Source organism: Artemia franciscana, chromosome 9 (genome assembly GCF_032884065.1).
Source record: "Artemia franciscana chromosome 9, ASM3288406v1, whole genome shotgun sequence".
Taxonomy (NCBI): domain Eukaryota; kingdom Metazoa; phylum Arthropoda; class Branchiopoda; order Anostraca; family Artemiidae; genus Artemia; species Artemia franciscana.
Window position 1 is genome coordinate 4,350,095 of NC_088871.1, and position 21,417 is coordinate 4,371,511.

The following is a 21,417-nucleotide window of genomic DNA, read 5'->3' on the forward strand; positions in this document are numbered from 1 at the left end:
CCTCTATGGGGTTTTGGCTTCAATTTTTGCTTTAAGTGCATTAGTTTCACCTTTTTTTTATTTTATGCTCTCAATTTTATCAGCAGGTGTACCCTTTATCTCTCACAGAATTTAGCAGCGGTAAAAAAAAATTTAGATTTTTCCCAGATATGATTTTTTGGCTATGACGTTACGAATATATAAAAAGAAGTTGATAAAAGTCTTGTTATATGAAGAGGTCATTTAAATCTGTTACAAGGATGAATGTCAAATTCATGCAGAGAACTGGCTGCAATTTTACTGATCTTGCAAGCTTAAACTTCTTTCTACATTCTAGTTATTTAGTATATAGCCTACTCATTTAAATCAAAAATGACTCAATGTTCCATTTTTTAAGGTCCTTGTGTTGCGGGTGTTGTTGGTCTGAAAATGCCCAGGTACTGTTTATTTGGTGACACTGTCAACACCGCATCAAGGATGGAATCTAATGGTCTGCGTAAGTTAATTTCTTATTCTCATTATTTCTCTGCAAAAAAAACCTTTACATTATAGTTGTATTAACTATTGGACTTCAATAGTTTCATCTCGATTCAGGTAATGACACAGAGAGGCAGCTTTGGATGAATGCTACTCCTCTCCCTGACTCTCCAATTTTACTAGATCTATCCGGTATTCTTTCTTCTGGAAAACATACGAAATTCCACATTTTGAAAGATAGCAGCTTGAAACCACTACAGTAGGTTTCTCTGATACGCTGAATCTGATGGTGTGATTTTCATTAAAATTCTATGAATTCTAGGGGGTGTTTTCCCTTTTTTTCCAAAATAAGGCAAATTTTCTCAGGCTCGTAACCTTTGATGGGTAAGACTAAACTTTATAAAACTTATATATTTAAAATCAGCAAAAAATCTAATTTCTTTTGATATAATCCTAATCCTATTGGTATGAAAATCCCATTTTTTTTTAGAGTTTTGGTTACTATCGAGCCGGGTCGCTCCTTACTTATAGTTCTTTACCACGAACTGTTTGAATACTGAACTTCGGAATCCTCTTTATTTTTTAAGAAATGCATGGTTGTGTAAGTTTTTACCAAACTAATTCAAACAATCAGATTTCTTTTCGCTGTCTATAGCACTTTAAAACTGCAAAGCTTAATAGAGAGAGAAAGAGAAATAGAGAGGGAGATAAAGAGAGAGATAGAGAGGGGGGGAGAGACAGCTGGAAAAAAGAATTTAAGGAAACTTTAATTTAATTTTATTGTTGAAAAAAAAAATTACTATTGTAGCTTCGGTCTAATTTATAACTTAAAAGTCCTTCAAGAGACTTTTGACAAGCAAAATTTTGTGCCGCTAATCACTAAAACATCAAGTCTGAACAGATAAGGTTTCACTTTTGTCATTAAAGGAAAACCTGTGAGCAAGTAAATTCGCAAAAAAGAAATAAAGACTATCAGAGATATAGAGAGTGATTAAGATTGGCGGGGAAGATAGATAGAGAGATAGAGAGGGAGGCAGAGAGCAAAAAAGAAGAAGAAAAAGACAGGTAGACATTTATGCTCCGTACACAGGGCTTGAGGGTGTTAATGATTTGAAAATTTAGCCCAGCTTTAAGAAAGTTGCTAGAAGAAATCCCAGTATTAGTGACAAAAGTAAAATCATTTTTCACAATTTATAGCTTTTTTCCGTTTGTTTTTAGTACCAACTTCTTTGTCTACAACAATCTAATCCTTAAGTGTAGGTAGGTCCTATCGGCTTCTTATGGTTCTTTCACACTGCGTCATAGAACCTTTTACACTAGCATAACTTAAAAATGTACGTTACTTTACGTAATCTTATGAAGCAACTGTTGTACATAACGAAGGCAGTGCTTAGTAGGCTCGAGCTCTACTTATAAATTTATTATACTTAAGGTTTGTTGAAAAGTCGTTATAGTGTCAACGAAATCTAATTTCTGGAGGGCTAGTTAATAAACTTTGAGAAAATATTAATAAAGTTGGTAAAATTCTAGTTTAGTGACTTCTTGGTATCTCGGAAAGGGGTTAGGCTAGGAAAACGAAACTTTCAGAGATGGGCCTACAGGCTAAAGTTTGTCCTGGGAAGGTGTTTTAAAGTACCTACCACTCCCTGTCCCTCTATTGGGTCCTGACCTTTGATGACCTTTAAAAATATGTATGTTATAAAAGTGAAACCTGGCAAAATAGACATTCAGCTTGAATGAGGTCCATCAAAGTTGTTTTCAGCTTCACAACTTTGCTCAATCCCAATTTATAAGGTTTTAAATATTTGCAAATACATTTCCTCAATTTAAAAAACAAAACAAAAAAAACATAGATATGGCTCAGAATTCTACTCAAATAACAGGAATTGCATTTTCAAAACTAAAAGCAGAGAAAAATCAACTGGTAACTGAAAAATAAGGTAAAATATTGTTTTGTCAAAATTTCAATAGGTATAGACCTGTCATGTAGGCAAATTTCAGGGCCCTCTAGAGGGAGAAGGAGTGGAGATGGGTACTTTAAAATACCTTCCCGGGATATACTTTATCCTGTAGACCCATCCCCAAAAGTTTCATTTTCCTAACCTAACCCCTTTCCGAGATAGCAAGAAGTCACTAAACTAGAATTTTACCATAAACTTTTCTAAGAGACCTTTTACTCCTGATCAGAGCTTGAATCTTCATCTCCATTACAAACTTTTAATTTTTGAATACTTTGTTTATTTGTGTTAGTTTGTTTATTTAAGCTAGGATTTTAAACGATGATCATGATTTATCCAAGGATCTTTATACTGTTAAATAAAAGAATAAATCTTTTTCACTGAAAGTAAGGAGCGACATTAAAACTTAAAGCGAACAGAAATTATTCCGCACATAAAAGGATTGTCACCTCGTCAGCGCCTCGCTCTTTACGCTAAACTCTCGGGGCTTTACTCTTTGTCATTACTTTACTTTTTAAAACAATAACAACGATAGCGCAAAGAGCGAGGCGTTGAGGAGGGGACAACCCATTTCATTTACGGAATAATTTTTGTTTGTTTTAATCTTTAATATCGTTCCTTACTTTCAGCTAAAAAAAACTTGTTTTTTTATTTTATTTCTGAACGTATTTCAACTAATACAGGTTCAAATTTGGCTCACCGTACGAAAGAAATTAAAACCAAATTTACATATTAATTTTGGCAGATTTATTTCGTATATGAAGGGTTGCTCCATTCTCAGTTCCTTGCTCTTTACGCTAAAGCTGTTGGTACTTTTAAAACAGCTTCCTATTCTAATTAAATGGCCCCCATGTTTAGTAGACGGTCTTAAAAAATTGCGACAAACAGTCATACTTTAGCGTAAAGAGCAAGGTATTTAGGAGGGTTTTTTCAAATAATGCCAATAAATAGATAACTTCTTCAGCACTGTATATGTGTTCGAAATATCCAGTTAAATAATTTTATATCTGTTCACTGTCAATTAAAAGATTTCATCCCTATTTTAAACTGTTTTACTTTATGCCAATAAATATGGCCCACCCTCTCCGAAGCATACCCCTCCCCCTCACGGAAAATGTTCCATAGAAACTTATCCAACTTAAGTGCGCCCCCCCCCCGTCAAATTCCTCCAGACAGCTCCATCTTCTCTGAGAATCCCCCTCCCACCCCATAAATGTCCCCTTCCGTGGAAAATATTTCCCGGAAATCAAAACACGCGAAAAAAATTCCCTGGGTAATTCACCCCGAACATCTCCACATTAAAAATATGGAAAGAGAATATAGAACAATTAAAAAGAATTTTGTATAGCGATTCTGTCAAATCCCCCCAGTGTAACATTTCCTCTGGAAGATTCTCCCATAGAAATCTGCCCCTAGACCACCCCCCTCCCAAACAAATGTCAGTGTACTTCCTAATAACAAATACCATACATAAACAATGGGTGAATTTCATAACTTACAGGCCTCTCCCCATCGGCTGTGTAGGGTCATTTTAAACCTAAAGACACCTTTCAACTATACTGAACAAAATGGCTATCTCAAATTTTTGATCGGATAATTTTGGGAAAAATAGACTTGGGAGGGGGTCCAGTTGCCCTTCAATCTTTTTGGTCACTTAAAATGGGCACTAGAACTTTTAATTTTGTTTGAATGTATCCTTTTCCGATCTTCTAAGACCATTATTTTGATACAGTCACATCTGGGAAAAAAATTAATAAATAAACACGCATCTGTGGTCATCTTGTCTTCTAGCAAAAATAGTAAAATTCCACATTTTTGCAGATAAGAGTTTGAAACTTCTTCAGTAGGGTTCTCTGGTACGCTGAATCCGATGGTTTGATTTTCCTTAATATTCCTTTAATTTAGGGGGTGTTTCCCCCCTATTTGAGAAATCAGGCAAATTTTATCAGACTCGTAACTTTTGATGGGTAACACAAAACTTGATGAATCTTAAATATTTGGAATCAGTATAATAATCTAATTCTATTGACGTATCTATGGATATTAAAACTCCGTTTTTTCGAGTTTTGATTCCAATTGAGCCGAGTCACTTATTACTTACACAATTCGTTACCACGAACTGTTTGATCTCAATGCGAACGAACTTGCTTAAATATAAAATATTATGCTTAACGTAACTTAAATTAACCACTTAGCATAGGAAATTATGTTGTAGTGTGAAAGCCGTAGTCTTGAAAATCATTAAATTTTACCTAGTCCATTGTGTGCTTTTCTCGGAGCCATTTTTACCACGGCAACCGAAATACTCCAATATTTCTCTTTCAGCATTAAAAATTCATGTCAGTATGGCAACAAAAGCTATCTTGGACACTTTTGGAACGTTCCAGCTTGAGCTTCGTGGGGAAGTTGAAATGAAGGTAAAAGTCTTTATATTTGTTCTAAATAAGGAGAGAAATGTAGTAAAAAGTTTCCAGGATTTTATCAAGAGTTTTGAAATAATTAAATGAAACAATTAACCTTTGTACAGTTGCTTGACAATTTAAGAAAACTCTTTTAAATGGGCAGTAGGACTGCCTCCCATCAGTACAGTTGCATGGGAGTAGAGTCAGACAGGGGTTGAATTGCATGGGGGTCGAAATACATAAGTGTTGAGTTAAATCGAATTAAGTTAGATGAGGATCATTTGAATCTGACCTGCTTCAGTTCTACGATCACATTGGCCAAAATTTTAGGAAATAATTGGATAAACCATAAAAGAGAAAATACATGATCCTGAGAAAACAAGGACAGTTTACGCCCAAACATTAAGATCCTTTTAAATTTGCACTTACTTTTTTAAACTTCTTTTGAGAGGCTGGGGCTGTACGACTTACGTGATTTCTACGCTCAATAATGTCAATTTAGTATACTAAAGTTTGTTATTTTCACTGTATTATACCAATTATATTTAAAAAGAAACACAATACTTTTCTTCGAATAAAACTATTCGAATTTAGTCGAATTATTCAAATTTTATGACATTAAAAATTAAATGAACAAAAATCATCCTATTTATTGTGAGTGGTAAGCTGTCCCCCTAAACTGACAGTTTTTTACAGTAAAGCTTAATTTATATATAACTAATTCATTTATTGATATGTTAAAGCAACAACCGTAAAGAACGGGTAGTTTAGGGGACATTGTCTTCCTCATATATAGAACAATTTGTGTTTATATTAAGTTTGATTATCACTCTTTACTTTCAATTTTTTCTGGTTGTTTTCACTATTACGCTCTTTTTACTACAGTCTAACTTATTTATATTATTGCTTCAAGAATACTTATCACCCCTGAAAAATCTCACCCAACTAAAAACATTTATCAAGGATGGGAAGAGGGGGATAATCAACGTCAATATTCATTTCAAAACTTTCAAACTTTTCAAGATTAGATTATTTTGTGAAATTTTGTTCTTAGGAAGCCTCCCACCTTTTGCAGGTAAACATATAAATTTAATATTTTGTTTTAAACCATAAATATGTTGTAACATAATAGAAGCAGACATCCTCGAAGCACGCATACTGAAAGCTTAATCCAAATATATTTCTCGAAACTAGGGCTTCAAACTTTTGGCTTCAAGCCCCTTTGATATATATGTGAGGCCACTGAAATATCTACTAACCTCCGCCCTCTAGAATTTGGTGTGAAACTATTGAGCACGTAAGCTATCGAAACTTCCACTGAATCAATTCAGTCAAATCAAGCTTATAATTTGGATTTCAGCGGTAGCTAGAAACTTATCTGCAAAGGGCTGCCTCGACCCTTTCGGGGTACCTGCAAGGCTGGGGACCTTGCGGTCAACTCTATTCCCAGTTAAGGAGTGGTGTCCCTCGAGGAAATTATAGCCTAGTAAATGACACAACATTCGCACGGAATTCTGATTGATGGATATTTCTCATGGGCTTGGTCAGTTTTTACGGGCACTTTTGGGCTGAAAAACCCCTTCCTAGTTAATTTATCTACTATAGGCTGCTTCCCTGTAGTAGCATAATATTTGTAGGCATGAATATATAATCAGTCGGAGTTAATAGGCTTAGGACTGTATGTGCAGGATTAAATAAAAAAAACAAGTTTTTTTAACTTTAAGTAAGGAGTGACATTAAAACTTAAAACGAACAGAAATTACTTCGTATATGAAAGGGGATGCTTCCTCACCAACGCCCCGCTCTTTACGCTAAAGTTTTTTACTGTTTTAAAAAGAGGAGTTGAGAGAAAGAGTCAAACTTTAGCGCAAAGAGCGGGGCGTTGATGAGGAAGTAGCCCCTTTCATATACGAAGTAATTTCTGTTCGTTTTAAGTTTTAATGTCGCTCCTTACTTTCAGTTAAAAAAAACTTGGTTTTTTTTTATTTAGTTTCTGAACGTTTTGAATCAATGCAAGTTTTGATTTTGGCTCTCTCCAGAGGAATAGTAAAAACCAAATTTGCATATTTTTTTTTTGGCTAAATGGCTTTCTCATAGTTTTGATCGAATGATTTTGAGAAAAAAGAGCGGGGGAGAGAGCCTAGTTGCCCTCCGATTTTTTGGTTACTTAAAAAGGCAACTAGAACTTTTAATTTTTTACGAATATTTTTATTAGTAAAACATATACGTAACTTAAAAATTAGCTTACGTAACCAACTTTTGTATCCTCGTGTTCTTATTACATATATGAGGGGGTTCACCCCCTCGCCAGTACCTATCTCTTTACACTAAAAATTAAATTTTGTCCCAATTCATTAAGAATGACCCCTGAATCACAAAAGCCGTAGAATAAATAGTTGGAATTACTAAAAATACTTTAGCGTAAAGATCAAGGTATTAGGAGGAGGTGAGCCCCTCATATGCGTAATAATTTCTGTTCGTTTTTAGTTTTAATGCTGCTCCTTACTTCCACTTGAAAAAACTTTTTCATAATCATTTTTCCATTGTTTTTTTTAATAATGCTAGAAATTTCTGCGCTCCCTTCATGGAATTGTTCTTCCCAGATGACAAATTCCTCGATGGAAAGCTCCCCCAACTTATGCCCCTCTTCTCAACCCCTCCCCCAACCAAAAAATCTCCCTGGAAACGTCTGTACACTTCCCAATAACCATTACTATATGTAAGCACTGGTCAAAGTTTGTAACTTGTAGCCCCTCCCACGGGGACTGTGGGTGAGTAAGTCGTCCCCAAAGACATAGTTATAAGGTTTTTTGACTACGCTGAATAAAATGGCTATCTAAGAATTTTGATCCGTTGACTTTGGGAAAATGATTAGCGTGGGAGGGGGCCTAGGTGCCCTCCAATTTTTTGGTCACTTAAAAACGGCACTAGAACTTTTCATTTCCGTTAGAATGAGCCCTCTCGCAACATTCTAGGACCACTGGGTCGATACGATCACCCCTGGGAAAAAAAAACAAATAAATAAACACGCATCTGTGATCTGCCTTTGGCAAAAAATACAACATTCCACATTTTTGTAGATAGGAGCTTGAAACTTCTACAATAGTGTTCCCTGATACGCTGAATCTGATGGTGTGATATTTCGTTAAGATTCTATGACTTTTACGGGGTATTTCCCCTTATTTTCTAAAATAACGAAAATTTATTTCCACTCTTGTTGATAGAAGAGTATCGCCAAGTGCTGAAAACCATGTTGGGACCAAGATGGACCCAGGATTGCACAAAGCCTCCTTTCATACTGGAGGTCCAAGGGACTTCTTGCTATCCGATTCTAAGCCGGCTTAAGCCCTTCGGTGTACACTTGAGAAGATATGTTGATCCCCGCCCTGCAGGGGTATCCGGAATCATTGCTTTTCCTGAGGCCAAAATAATTTCAATGATTAAAAGAACATGAAAATTGGAATTTGGAATGTTGCGACGGTAAAAAATGACTATCGTGCCGATATTTTGACTGATGAATTCTGACGATTCGAACTGCACTTATTAGGTGTTTCAGAAACTCATATCCCTGGGGTAGGGAGAATGAAATTAGGTGATATAGAATTTGTTTACTGAGGCAGGAGGGATGGGGTGCATAGACAGGGAGTAAGGCTCATGATGAATAAGGAAGCTGCTAAGTCTTGTTTAGGCTGGAAATCGATATTTTCCAGAGAAATTGCCTACGGATTGTTCTGAGTACCCGGCTGACTGACCGTATTTCAAACAGTAGGCTAGTAGTAGGGTAACGAAGAGATTTTATCAGGTGGGAAATTTACTTACCTTGGTGTTATTATTATTAAAGCCGGTGGGAGCAGTGATGATATTAAAAGTAGAATAGTTAAGGTTCAGGGTGTTTTTTTCACAGCTAAAAAGAGCTTAGAAGAATAGAAATATAAGTCTGCAAACCAAGATTAGAATATTGGAAGCTACAGTTATGACAGTGGTCAAATATGGCTTTGAAGCATGGGCGCTCCGAAAAGCAGACGAAAATTTACTAGATGTTTTCCAGAGAAATTGCCTACGGATTGTTCTGGGTACCCGGCTGACTGACTATATTTCAAACAGTAAGTTGTACGAAAAATGTGGTTCAATCCCGCTTTCTAGAGCTATAACAAAAGGAAGGTTTAGATAGCTTGGGCACGTTCTGCGGATGAAGGATGCCAAAGATTTTCCTTTTTGGCCAACCGTCTAGGGCTAAACGGAAAGCAGGTCGTCCTTGTATGAGTTGAGAGGATGTCATAAAGAAAGATTTAAAGGAAATGAGAAAATCCTGGGAGGGTGTAAAGAAGGAGGCTTTGAATAGATTGGAATGGAAGAGGAGCGCACGTAGCTGTGTTGGCCACAGGCGGCTTGGTGCTGCGGTGATTTGTTGTTAGTAGCAGTGGCAGTAGTAGTATAGTAGTAAGAGACGATCACGCTCTATAGTAAGAATTTAAAAAGTACATAACTCCTTAAAATAAAATCAGATCGAAACACACTGTTAACTACTAGAATTATCTTGTCTGAAACCCTACTATAGGAAACTTACAGCTTGGCTTGAATAACCAGTAAAATCCATTGGCTCGAAAAACAAGAAAAGTGGCTGCAAGCATCAAATTATGCATTGACGCCATCTTTTTTCCGGTTTCCTCTGCAGCTAGCGGGGCACCGGAACATCGTAGAGACCTGTTGAATGGGTAACTGTAAAGGTATTTAATGTATTCGAAATCCTTTTTAAATTAATTAAGAAAATAGAATAACATCAATTTTTACGAAAAACTGCATTTTAGCATACCTGGTCATGGTTGCAATGATAGCTAGAGTCTAGTAACAGACGAACACGACCAATAGTAACCAAAAAACGAGTCCAAAACCCCAGAAAAAGAGTTTCAGATTGAAATACAAATTACCTTAAATAACGAACTGTAGCCCAAAGTAAATCATAATTTCTGTGTTAGCAGTCACTAAATCATATTGGCTATGAGTATGTATTTCAAATTTGACACGTGTGAGTTCAAGCCACGTAGCGGCAATAATATGCACTGGCGTTGCAAAAGCAGGTCAGCGAAAGAAAGTCTAGCGTAGTAAAAACAAGTCAGCAAAAGTAAGTCTTGCGTAGTATAGTAAGGGACGAGCATTTTAAAAGATATTAAGCTTCTTCCAAAATCACTATAGCTGGCTTTTTCATGATAAATCTGGGTTGCAACGGTAGCTAGCAGCCTAGTAATATCCGATCACGTTCTCCTGTAAAAAATAAAAAGCCTTTAACTCCTTAAAATAGAGTCAGATCGCAACACAAAGTACACTATTATAATCGTCTTACCTAAAACCATTATCTAGAAAACTTACTGCTCCTTGGCTTGAAAAACGAGGAAAATCTATTGGCTTGAAAAGCAAGAAAAATGGCTGTAAGCACATATCCTGCAACAATATCCTGCATCGGCGATATTTTTTTTTTCTGATTTTCTCCGCAGCTAGCGGGGCTCTGGAACATCATAGAAACTTGTTTAATGGCTCATTGTAAAGGAAATTGACGCATTTAAAGACCTTTTGTAATTAACAAAATTTAAATGATTCATTTATGAAAACTAATTTTTTATAGTAAAGATTAAACTCTAGCCCATAGTAACTGAAACATTTTTAATATAAAGAGCAGCTTGGAAATAATATATATATATATATATATATATATATATATATATATATATATATATATATATATATATATATATATCATATATATATATATATATATATATATCATATATATATATATATATATATATATATATATATATATATATATATATATATATATATATATATATAGAATATACTGTTTGTTTGTTTGTTTGTTACAAACAATATATTAAAAAAAAATAAAAGAAATAAAACACCAGAAAAACTAAAAAAAAAAGAACTAAAAAAATAAAAAAATAAGAAAACGAAAAAAAGCGAAAAAAAGGGAAAAAAATAAAAAAAACTTACAAATTGCAATTTCAGAATATAATAAAGAATTTGATATAAAAGATCGGTCTAGTTAATTATAAATGTGATTATGTAAGTTTAAGCGATATCATGGATGTAGAGATGGCTGAAACATAGCAAAGAATAAACCAAGGCACACATTGGATTTAGTTAGCTGTTCGATTGTCTAAAGGTCGTTTGTTACTATTTCAAACAAGACAAAGCCAAAGGCTTTTCCTGTTTGTTACACAAGAGGTCGATATTGTTCATTTTAAATGTGGATTATGTAAGTTGCATCTGTATCACGGTTTTAGAGATAGCTAAAATTTTTGTATAAAGGATCGGCGCAGTAAATTCATTACAGTAAAATATTTATAAGGACCGAAGTTACATAGTTTTGGAAGTTATATAATAAGGTTAAAGAGAATCAACAAATAAAATATATTTTAGATAAGACTAACAATTATAGGTTTCTTCAGTTTCAAAAAACTACAAAACGTTTTGATGATGCTATATATTTTTTTATATAAAGGACCCGTGTATTTATTTATAAAAGGGAATTATGCAAGTTTCATTTGTATCTTGGCTGCAGAAATAGCTGAAACCTACTAAACAAGAACCCTTAACGCTTTAGGGTTGGAGTGGTAGCTAGTAACCTGGTAAGATATTATATAAAGAGTTTCCGGATTGCAGCGGTAGCAAGCAACCTAGTGAGAAACGATCATGTCCCATACTAAGAAATAAAACAGCCAATAACTTCTAAGAACAGTGTAGGATCGATTTACATCTCCTAATACAGCCACCCCCATCAGAACTGTTATTCCTATGACTCTCACAATAAACTCTCACAACTGTTTACTATCGATTTTTCTATCGATTTGAATTAAAATCAAAAAGTTTTTGGGCATCAAGTCATGGCACATTGTAGAAAAAGCCAAGACAGATAGTCCAATTGAGTGAGAGACAATTCTGGAATTAACCGCCCCCCCCCCTATTAGGATTGTATAAAAACGATGTTAGTTCACTTGTTAATAGATAGCGATGTCTATCTATTATCCGTCCATGCGTCATTTCTAGGGCAGTAAAACTAAGGTAGATAGAGCTAAGATAGTCATAGAATCTATAGTTTTCCAAGTGTTGGGTTAAATGGCATGGATAAACGGCGGGAGTAAGTCTGCCTCTCTTATTTGACCAATACTTGTTTGTTATCTTGTAGCAAATTACGCATGCCTAGAGTCTCAGGCAGGTTAACCAAGAATTTAAAATTGATATAGGACCATTAGATTGCCTGGAATGAGAGGTAAACAAGGCATGCCTATCTATGGTCTTATGCAGGTAGAAGAATTCTTACAATGACCAATCCTGCCATAACTATACTGCCATTGCTATGAATTCTAACTCAAATACTCCCTCTATCATTACCACTGCCACTATTAAAATTATGACTCCTACCTTGTCTTCTCTTATTGCGACTACTCCTACCGAGGTGACTTACACCACAGCTACTAGTACCACCATGGCTACTCTCAGTCAAGGTAGTACACACATTACAACTATTATTGCATCGCTACTACAGCTGCTACTTTTAAGCACGAATACGCCTACCAAACCGGATACTAATTTAAACTATTCATGCCAAGCCTACTGCTACGGCTACCTCTCTTACAGGGTTGCCATATAGAGAAAAAATTTCAAAATATTAGTGATTTTTTGGATGATTTAGTGATTTTCTTCAATTATGCAGTAATTTATGTCCTTCTTTAGAGATTTTTTCTTTAGGAAATATAAAAAAATCACTAATAATAGTGATAAATCACTAGGGTGGCAACACTGCTCTCCAACACAACTGGTTCAATGCGGATTACGAGTATTCTTACTTTACCTACTCTTACCGTCAGGAGTATTATCACTTCCATTGTTTCCTACACTCCTGCCGGGGTTTCTCATGACAAAACTAATCTTGCCAAGACTATCACTACACAGCCACTGGTGCCACTACTACTGCTCCCATGATTGATTGATTCAGATCTTAATTACATCCGGTGTTAATATTTTTTAGCCATACAGCTTCAAAAGAGTGAAAGAAAATTGTTAAATGCTCAGTTACAAATATATTAAATATATATCTTCTTAATAGAAAAACTTGAGCTTTAAATCCTTTTTGAGCATCTGGTTAAATTCAAAAGGATGAACAGAATATGAAAAGTTTGTACCCATTACGTTTGGTCTACGGTCATTTTTCTATGGGCTATGGCTGAAATGTTCTAGTTTGCATTGTTAAAAGAGATAAAAATCAAGTTGATTCATTTGCTACAAGTTTGAAATTCCCTAGACTTGCTTTCAATTTCTTGAGGATCTAGGTGCACCTTCAGCTAGATATCCCGCCTGAAATATAAGTAAGAATCGATCCACTAGTACTGTTGAAGATTTTATGAAAGGCCTTTGTTATTTTGACAACGATGGAAACGGTCACATTGTTATGTTAAAGAACGAATTATTACCGAGTTATTAGCATAGTAACGGAGGTATTAATTGTGTTTGTAGTGGTAGCCACAATCGGAGTTGTAGCAGTAGATACATTCGTGGTTAGCCCAAATATAGCCCAAATGTAGATAGCCCAAAATGTAGTCCGCCTTGAAAACAAGGAAAGTGGCTGCAATAGCGATATTCTGCGTCAAAAACTTCTTTTTTCCTTCCGTTTTTTTCTCCGCAGCTAGCAGGGCACTGCAACATTGTAAAGAGTTGTTCAATGGTTCACTTTAAAAGAACATCTAGTGCCTTTCTACATCTAGATCTAGATCTTTCTACATCGACATCTAGTGCCTTTTGTAATTAACAAAAAAAACAAAATTTTAATTAAAATTAATTTTTGACCAAAAAACGTTTCGTATTTACAATGATGAATGACGTCATAACCGTAGGTTATAATATAACCATAGATGTCCTAAAGAGTAATTTTAATATGTAAAACGTTACTTCTTTGGGATATGTAAAAAGAGAGCAAAGCCAGAGACAATTCGGGCTGAGTTTGAAAAGACTTTGGCTCAATAAGGAAAATCTACAAAAATATAAACCAATGGATCATGCAGTCAAGGCGACAAAGTTAATAGAAGATTTGCCATTGCCTTTCCAGAACAGAGGAAAATCAAATACAAAAAGTCAAAGCTGAGAACCGTCAAGAAATATCAAGGGATGTTTGCTGATCTTGAAGAGGTTTTAAGTCCATCCTTGTTTCAAGTTGATATTGTTTGCGCAGTCTTAGCCTCGCGGTGATCGGGATTGAACCTGAAACCCCTTATAGTTAATAACGGCTACATCACAAGGTTTTAAGTCCATCATTGCCACTCGCTGACTCAGTTTATATTTGTCACTGACTCATGAAACTGCTTTAAAAAGCTAGTTAGCAACAACAAAGGCAAAGGAAAATCAATTCTTACGATCCTCAAAGTGGATCAAAAAATTAAAGCTTATGTGGGTACCTGGTCATGTTTGAATTCCTGATAATGAGCAAGCTGTTTAGGGATCCAAATATGCATTTAACCTGAATATCATTGCTACAGATCGACTCGAACTTCGATCCTCCTTCTCCAGGGGAGAGCCCTTAGCCGCTGCGCTGTAGCAACTACTAATAAGAATGTTTTATCATGTTTGACGTTATAATAAATCTGGATCTGACCCATGCAGGTTGTTTTTGGTATTGTATCCTATAGTAAAAACTTTTAACCTAAGATTAACTGAAGTTTTAGTTACCATTCCTTTTTCTATCTATATAAAAATATACTTTTTGTCCATTTGTTTGTTTGTTTGTATATACGTCTGTGCTAAAATAAAAAACTAAAAAAAAGAAAGAAAAAAAATTAAAAAGAAAAAAAAGAAAAAGAAAAAGACCAAAATAAAACTAAAAAAACTAAAAAAAAACTAAAAAAAGAAAAATTAAAAAAGAAAAGAAACTAAAAAAAAAGAAAAATCTAGAAAAATGGAAAAAAATAAAAAAAAAACTAAAAAAGAAAAAAGAAAAAACTGAAAAGAAAAAAAAGGGAAAAAACTAAAAAAGGGGGGACTAGTTGACACTCCAGGGGTCAGCTAGTACCTTATAAAAAAAAAAGTAGGAACTTTGTGGTTTTCATTTAGAACTGAACTCTGGCAAATTCTTTTATAGAATGGAATTCATCAATCCACAATCTAGGCAAGTAACAGTCACCATTTCCCATAACAAGGATGGTTTAAACTTATTTTCCACAGCCTCATGAGTGATGATATCCTTGTTTCCATCTATTTCAGTCAAGTCGGTTAAGTTTATCAATAAGAACAAAATTTGAATACATACGTATATATAAATGCCAGGCTCCAGCACTCGATACGCGACATGCTTCTATATATGGATTCTCATTGTAACTTGTCTTTTAGCCGCAGACAATTTGCTATCTTTTCATACATTTTCTTTTCAAATATATTTGATCAATAAGGCATACTGATTTCTAACAACAGTATCTACTAACCTTCAAACTGTTGGTTTTCTTTTTTAAAGTTTTTGAATTGCCGTAACACCTTGTTAAAATATTTACAATTATTCTTGCAATTACCAGCCGTCGAGCCCTGGCACTCGACACACTTCTATGCACGGATTTTCATTGTCTTCTAACCGCAGACAATTTGCTGTCTTTTTTCATACTGAAGTCCTGACCCCGGCACTCGGCACGCGGCAGGCTTCTATATAGGGATTCTTATTGTTACTTGTCTTCAAACCCGCAGACAATTTGAGACAATTTGCTATCTTTTCATACAGTTTCTTTTCGAATATATTTGATCATTAAAGCAAACCAATTTCTAACAACGTTATCTACTAACATTTAAACTGTTGGTATTCTTTTTTAAAGTTTTTGAATTGTTGTAATACCTTGTTAAAATATATACATATATTTTTGCAATTACCGGCCGCCGGGCCCTGGCACTCGAAACGCGTCTATATATGGATTCTCATCAAACAGTTCGTGGTAACGAACTGTAGTAAGGAGCGACCCGGCTCAATAGTAACCAAAACTCTATAAAATTGAATTTGATATCAATAGCTACATCAAAAGAATCGCATTTTAATGCTGATTTTAAATATATAAGTTTCATCAAGTTTAGTCTTACCCATCAAAAGTTACGAGCCTGAGAAAATTTGCCTTATTTAAGAAAATAGGGGGAACACCCCCTAAAAGTCGTAGGATCTTAACGAAAATCGCACCATCAGATTCTACGTATCAGAGAACCCTACTGTAGAAGTTTCAAGCTCCTATCTACAAAAATGTGGAATTTCGTATTTTTTGCCAGAAGACAAATCACGGGTGCGTGTTTATTTGTTTTTTTTGTTTTTTTTTTGTTTTTTTTTTTTTCTTTTTCCCAGGGGTCATTGTATCAACTAAGTGGTCCTAGAATGTCGCAAGAGGGCTCATTCTAACGGAAATGAAAATTTCTAGTGCCCTTTTTAAGTGACCAAAAAAATTGGAGGGCATCTAGGCCCCCTCCCACGCTCATTTTATTCCCAAAGTCAACGGATAAAAATTTTGAGATAGCCATTTTGTTCGGCATAGTCGAAAACCATAATAACTATGTCTTTGGGGATGACTTACTCCCCCACAATCCCTGGGGGAGGGGCTGCAAGTTACAAACTTTGACCAGTGTTTACATATAGTAATGGTTATTGGGAAGTGTACAGACGTTTCCAGGGGGATTTTATTTTGTTTAGGGGTGGTGCTGAGGAGAGGGGGCTATGTTGGAGGATCTTTCCTTGGAGGAATCTGTCATGGGGGAAGAAAAATTCAATGAAAAGGGCGCAGGATTTTCTAGCATTACTATAAGAAAACAATGAAAAATAAACATGAAAACGTTTTTTCAAATGAAAGGAAGGAGTAGCATTGAAACTTAAAACGAACAGAGATTATTACGCATATGAGGGATTCTAAAAATACTTTAGCATAAAGAGCGAGGTATTTAGGATGAGATAAATACCTCGCTCTTTATGCTAAAGTATTTTTAGTAATTTCAACTATTCATTCTACGGCCTTTCTGATTCAGGGGTCATTCTTAAAGAATTTGGAGAAAACTTACGATTTAGTGTAAGAGCGAGGTATTAACGAGGGTACAAACCCCCTCGTATACATAATAAAAATATAAGGTTATGAAAGTTTGTTACGTAAGTTAATTCTTAAGTTACGTATATTTTTTACTAATAAAAACGTTCGTTAAAAATTAAAATTTCTAGTTGCCTTTTTAAGTAACCAAACAATTGGAGGGCAACTAGGCCTCCTTCTCCACCCCTTATTTCTCAAAATCGTCTGATCAAAACTAAGAGAAAGCCATTTAGCAAATTAAGAATTAATATACAAATTTCATTTTAATAATTTATGTGCGGAGAGCCAAAACCAAACATGCATTAATTCAAAAACGTTCAGAAATTAAATAAAAAAAACTAATTTTTTTTTAGCTGAAATTAATGAGCGACATTAAAACTTAAAACGAACAGAAATTACTCCGTATATGAAATGGGTTGTCCCCTCCGCAATCCCTCGCTCTTTACGCTAAAGTTTGACTCTTTGCCACAATTCTACTTTTTAAAACAATTAAAAGCTTTAGCGTAAAGAGCGAGGGATTGCGGAGGGGACAAACCATTTCATATACGGAGTAATTTCTGTTCGTTTTAAGTTTTAATGTCGCTCCTTACTTTCAGCTAAAAAAATTAGTTTTTTTTTATTTAATTGTCTTCTAAGTCTCCAAGTTTTCACTCTTAGGTTAATAACTGAGAAGTCCCTTCATTGTCAAACACCTTTGGTCCTCAGTTTTATCGATTATGAGCAAGCTTTCTATTCTGTTGATAGAAGAGCGTTAGCAAAGGTCTTATCCTTATGTGGTATACCAGACAAATACATTAAAGTGATTTGTGCTATGTACGAGAATAATACTGCTACGGTTAAGGTAGGAAATGAGGTTAGCAACTGGTTTAGTATACAATCAGGAGTGAAGCAGGGTTTTGCTCTATCCCCCTTTATACGGATCATTTTGATAGACTTTGTCTTAAGGATTAGAGGAAAAGCAATTGGAGACCAAGGAATCAAATGGGGAGGAAAAACGCTCCTGGAATTAGATTATGCTGATGATTTGAGCATATTAGATAAAAGTGTGAAAAATGAATAAATTCTTAGAGGTTTTGCGAGTTCAGGGCTCTAGAATAGGTTTAGGATATTAATGTTAAGAAGACTAATTCGCTAAGGCTAGCAACAAGTGAATATGAAAAGGTGACGTTGGTAAACGAAAAGATTCATCAGGTGGGCATCTTCACTTGCCTTGGTAGCATTATTAGTAAAGATGGTGGGAGCAGTGAAGATGTTAAAAGTAGAATAGCTAAGACTCATGGTGTTTTTTCACAGTTAAAAAAGGTTTGGAAGAATAGAAAGATAATTCTTGAAACCCAGATTAGAATATTGGAAGCTACAGTGATGACAATGGTCAAATACGGCTCTGAAGCTTGGGCACTCCGAAAAGCGGACGAAAATTTATTAGATGTTTTCCAGAGAAATTGCCTATGGTTCGTTCTGGGTAACCGGCTGATTGGTTTGGAAAGCTGAAACCCTACACCCCATAGTCAACTTATCCGGCTGAGACCGGACACTAACGAGCTTGAAAATGTTTCAGTTAGACTTTGAATTTGTGTGAACTGGTGAAAAGAAGAAAATGTGGGTACAAGCAAAGAATATGGAAAATTTAAAATCACCGGTACCATCTAGCATTTGGCAATTCTACTGCTACCCTTTAAACGGGTTTCTACCGCCTAAGTTAACAAGCGTAGGTTTTATAACCTCTTCTAAACAACTGGATACTTGTCTTTGCAGTTACTTTCAATTGTATGGGAGGATAAAGAAATCAAAACTTTGCCACCAGTAGACCTATCAGTTGAAAGTAAAATCGTCAACTTAATTTGACACAATTTTCTCAAGCTAATGCAGCCCTACTTTGGGGAGACTGGAATAATTTAAAAAAAAAAAAAAAAAAAAATGTTCATTCATTGTCTGTTACAGAAGGATCTCAGTTATACTGCGATAGAAATGCTAATTATTTATATCAATCACCGAATGTTCATTGGATTCCCCTACTTTTAATTAAGTCGTCAGAGGCTATACTATGTGTGGTGCTAGCTGTTTTAATCCCTATTCCCCATGTTAAATTTCTAAAGACTAAAGTCTTGTCAGTTTCCACCTCTATTTGGGTAAAAGTATATTCCCGTATTTCAATCAATCAATCAACTTATTAATACTAAAATAAAAACTATTACAAAAGTAAAGCGGTTACTAGGCCCAAGAAGCTTTGCTTGTAATGGAGTGATCATTTGGAGTGATCATTTTTACATAAGGGAACATAACAAAGTTAATACAACGGTATACGTAAGAAGGCCTTAATGAAAATTTCAACAAAAGTAATCTGCATCTAAATTAAATTTCCAATAGATCTGTGTGTACTCCCAATAAAAGTTGCGGTAATTAATTCAGCTAGGGGACACATAAATTATTTCTTTAGTTATTCTGGTGCTAATTAATATTATTACTATAAATACTGTTATTACTACGTTATTTCTTAATGTATGCATCCTACTAACTTGATTTTTGGAAGGATGAAACATTACGTCCTACAGACAAATCTTTTTAAATTATTTATTTACTTCCAAATCATTATCTGAGTTTTTAGTAAATATATTTATCCTACCCCATTTCTGCTAGACCTATATGCACGTACTCTTTTTTAATAAATCTACAAGCATTCAAGATTATAAATGTCTAGCTAGTGACTAAAAAGGGAAAAATCTCTTAAAAACGGCCAAAGACAATGAAAAAGTAAAATTGCAGTAAATAACTGCCCTGAATATTAATTTTCAAAAATCTATTGCTCAAAAAAATTATACTTGCTTTCCTTTCATGAACATTAATTGTAGGGGAAAAATTTAAAACAATACTATATGAAGTAGACTAGATGTCTAGTATAGTAGGAAAAGTATAGACTAGGAGACCAGTATAGAAGCAATACTAGAAGAAGTAGATGATTGTTAAAGTAAAAAAAAATGGTCTTAACATTTTTGAAAATACCTTTATTAAACATAGTACTGGACAAAAAATATCAAAACAATATCCATAACGAGAGTGAGTTACAGCCCTATCATAGCCAGATACAAACAAACCGTATATATGAGAAGTGACCATAGGGATCAACCCCCCTTAAGCACTTGCGTTTTACAAAATTGATAAATGTGTCAAATGCTTAAGAAAAATTGTCCTATTTTTAATTCTGTCTTGATGGAATTGGAGTAAATTGTTTGACTTATTACTGACAAATATTTAAAAGATAAAGCCAAAACAATACCGAATTCAGAACCTCCCCTCTTCTTAGAAAAATTTTAAGTTTTGTCCCTCCTTCAGACCAAATTCAGACCCCCTTCAGTCCTGATCACCAGAATTTAACAATAACAGCAATCAATGAGGTAGATTCTTAAGGAAAAAAACTATTACAAAAATAGTTCCTATTATTACGATAATGTGGTTACCACAATAGTACCTATAAAATTATCGCGAAGAAATAAAAAGAAAATGAAACAAAAATTTTCCAATAGAATTCACTCTTTATATTTCTATAATGTAACATTTTTCAATGTCTTCCTAGAAATGTCAGAAAGAGAAAACCCTATGAATAATTTAACATTTTCAGTTGGCTAATCGATTACTATACTTGACTGAAATTCCATGGAAATGATGCATTATCGAAACCGTCGAGTCAAATGCTAGAATTTTAAAAAGCCAAGGACATAAAAATCGAAACCTTTCGAAACCTTCCCTGGGTCTTAGGTCTGGTCATACCTGAAAACCTCAATTTTTGGAAACTTTTAATTTTGTTGTTTCAAAATGTAAAATTTTTGAGGAAAATATCACGTTTTCATCAGTGTTGCCACGTTGAACCGCGAAAATAAATAAGCAAAACTGATTACTTAAATTTTGACAGCGCTTTCCGTCCATTTATGCGTAAATATTCAAACATTAATATTGTGATTCCCAAAGACAACCTCAATATCGAAGGAAAGCTATATCTCCTTGCGCTGTTAGGGGCCATATGTTTTGGCATTTTTTACTGATTTTTCACCGACTTTTTTTTATTTGGTCCCAGCTACTACAAAAAACAGTGTAATTGCACATTGAGGGCTTTTTCATTAATAATCGAATCCTCGATTTGTCCTAATTTTTAGAAAATATATATGACTGTGTGATTTTCCTCTTAACCATTTCAAATGACCATGTTATATTTTCATTGTCCTTGGTACTTTAAAATTAAAATTACGTCTAAAAGATATTATTTTCTCATTTCAGAAGCTCCATGACCATTTTATAAATGTCATCATTTCAAAAATTTTCAATACTTTTTACTTGATTGATATTTCAAACAGTTCGTGGTAACGTACTGTAGTAAAAAGCGATGCGGCTTAATAGTAACCAAAACTCTAAAGAACAGCGTCTTGGTAACAATATATACATCAGAAGAATAGAATTTCGATGCTTATTCAAACTACGTAAAATTCATCAAGTTTAGTGTTACACGTA

At 34.6% G+C, this 21,417-nt stretch overlaps 1 protein-coding gene across 1 annotated transcript in view; it reads left to right on the forward strand.

Moving 5' to 3' along the window:
- Nucleotides 1–21,417, forward strand: part of LOC136030909 (atrial natriuretic peptide receptor 1-like) — a 259,668-nt gene that overhangs the window by 223,288 nt on the left and 14,963 nt on the right. Inside the window, exons 16-17 of the mRNA XM_065710006.1 lie at nt 377–475; nt 4,740–4,831. Coding sequence (XP_065566078.1) covers nt 377–475; nt 4,740–4,831 — 191 coding nt within the window. The remainder of the gene's footprint in view (nt 1–376; nt 476–4,739; nt 4,832–21,417) is intronic.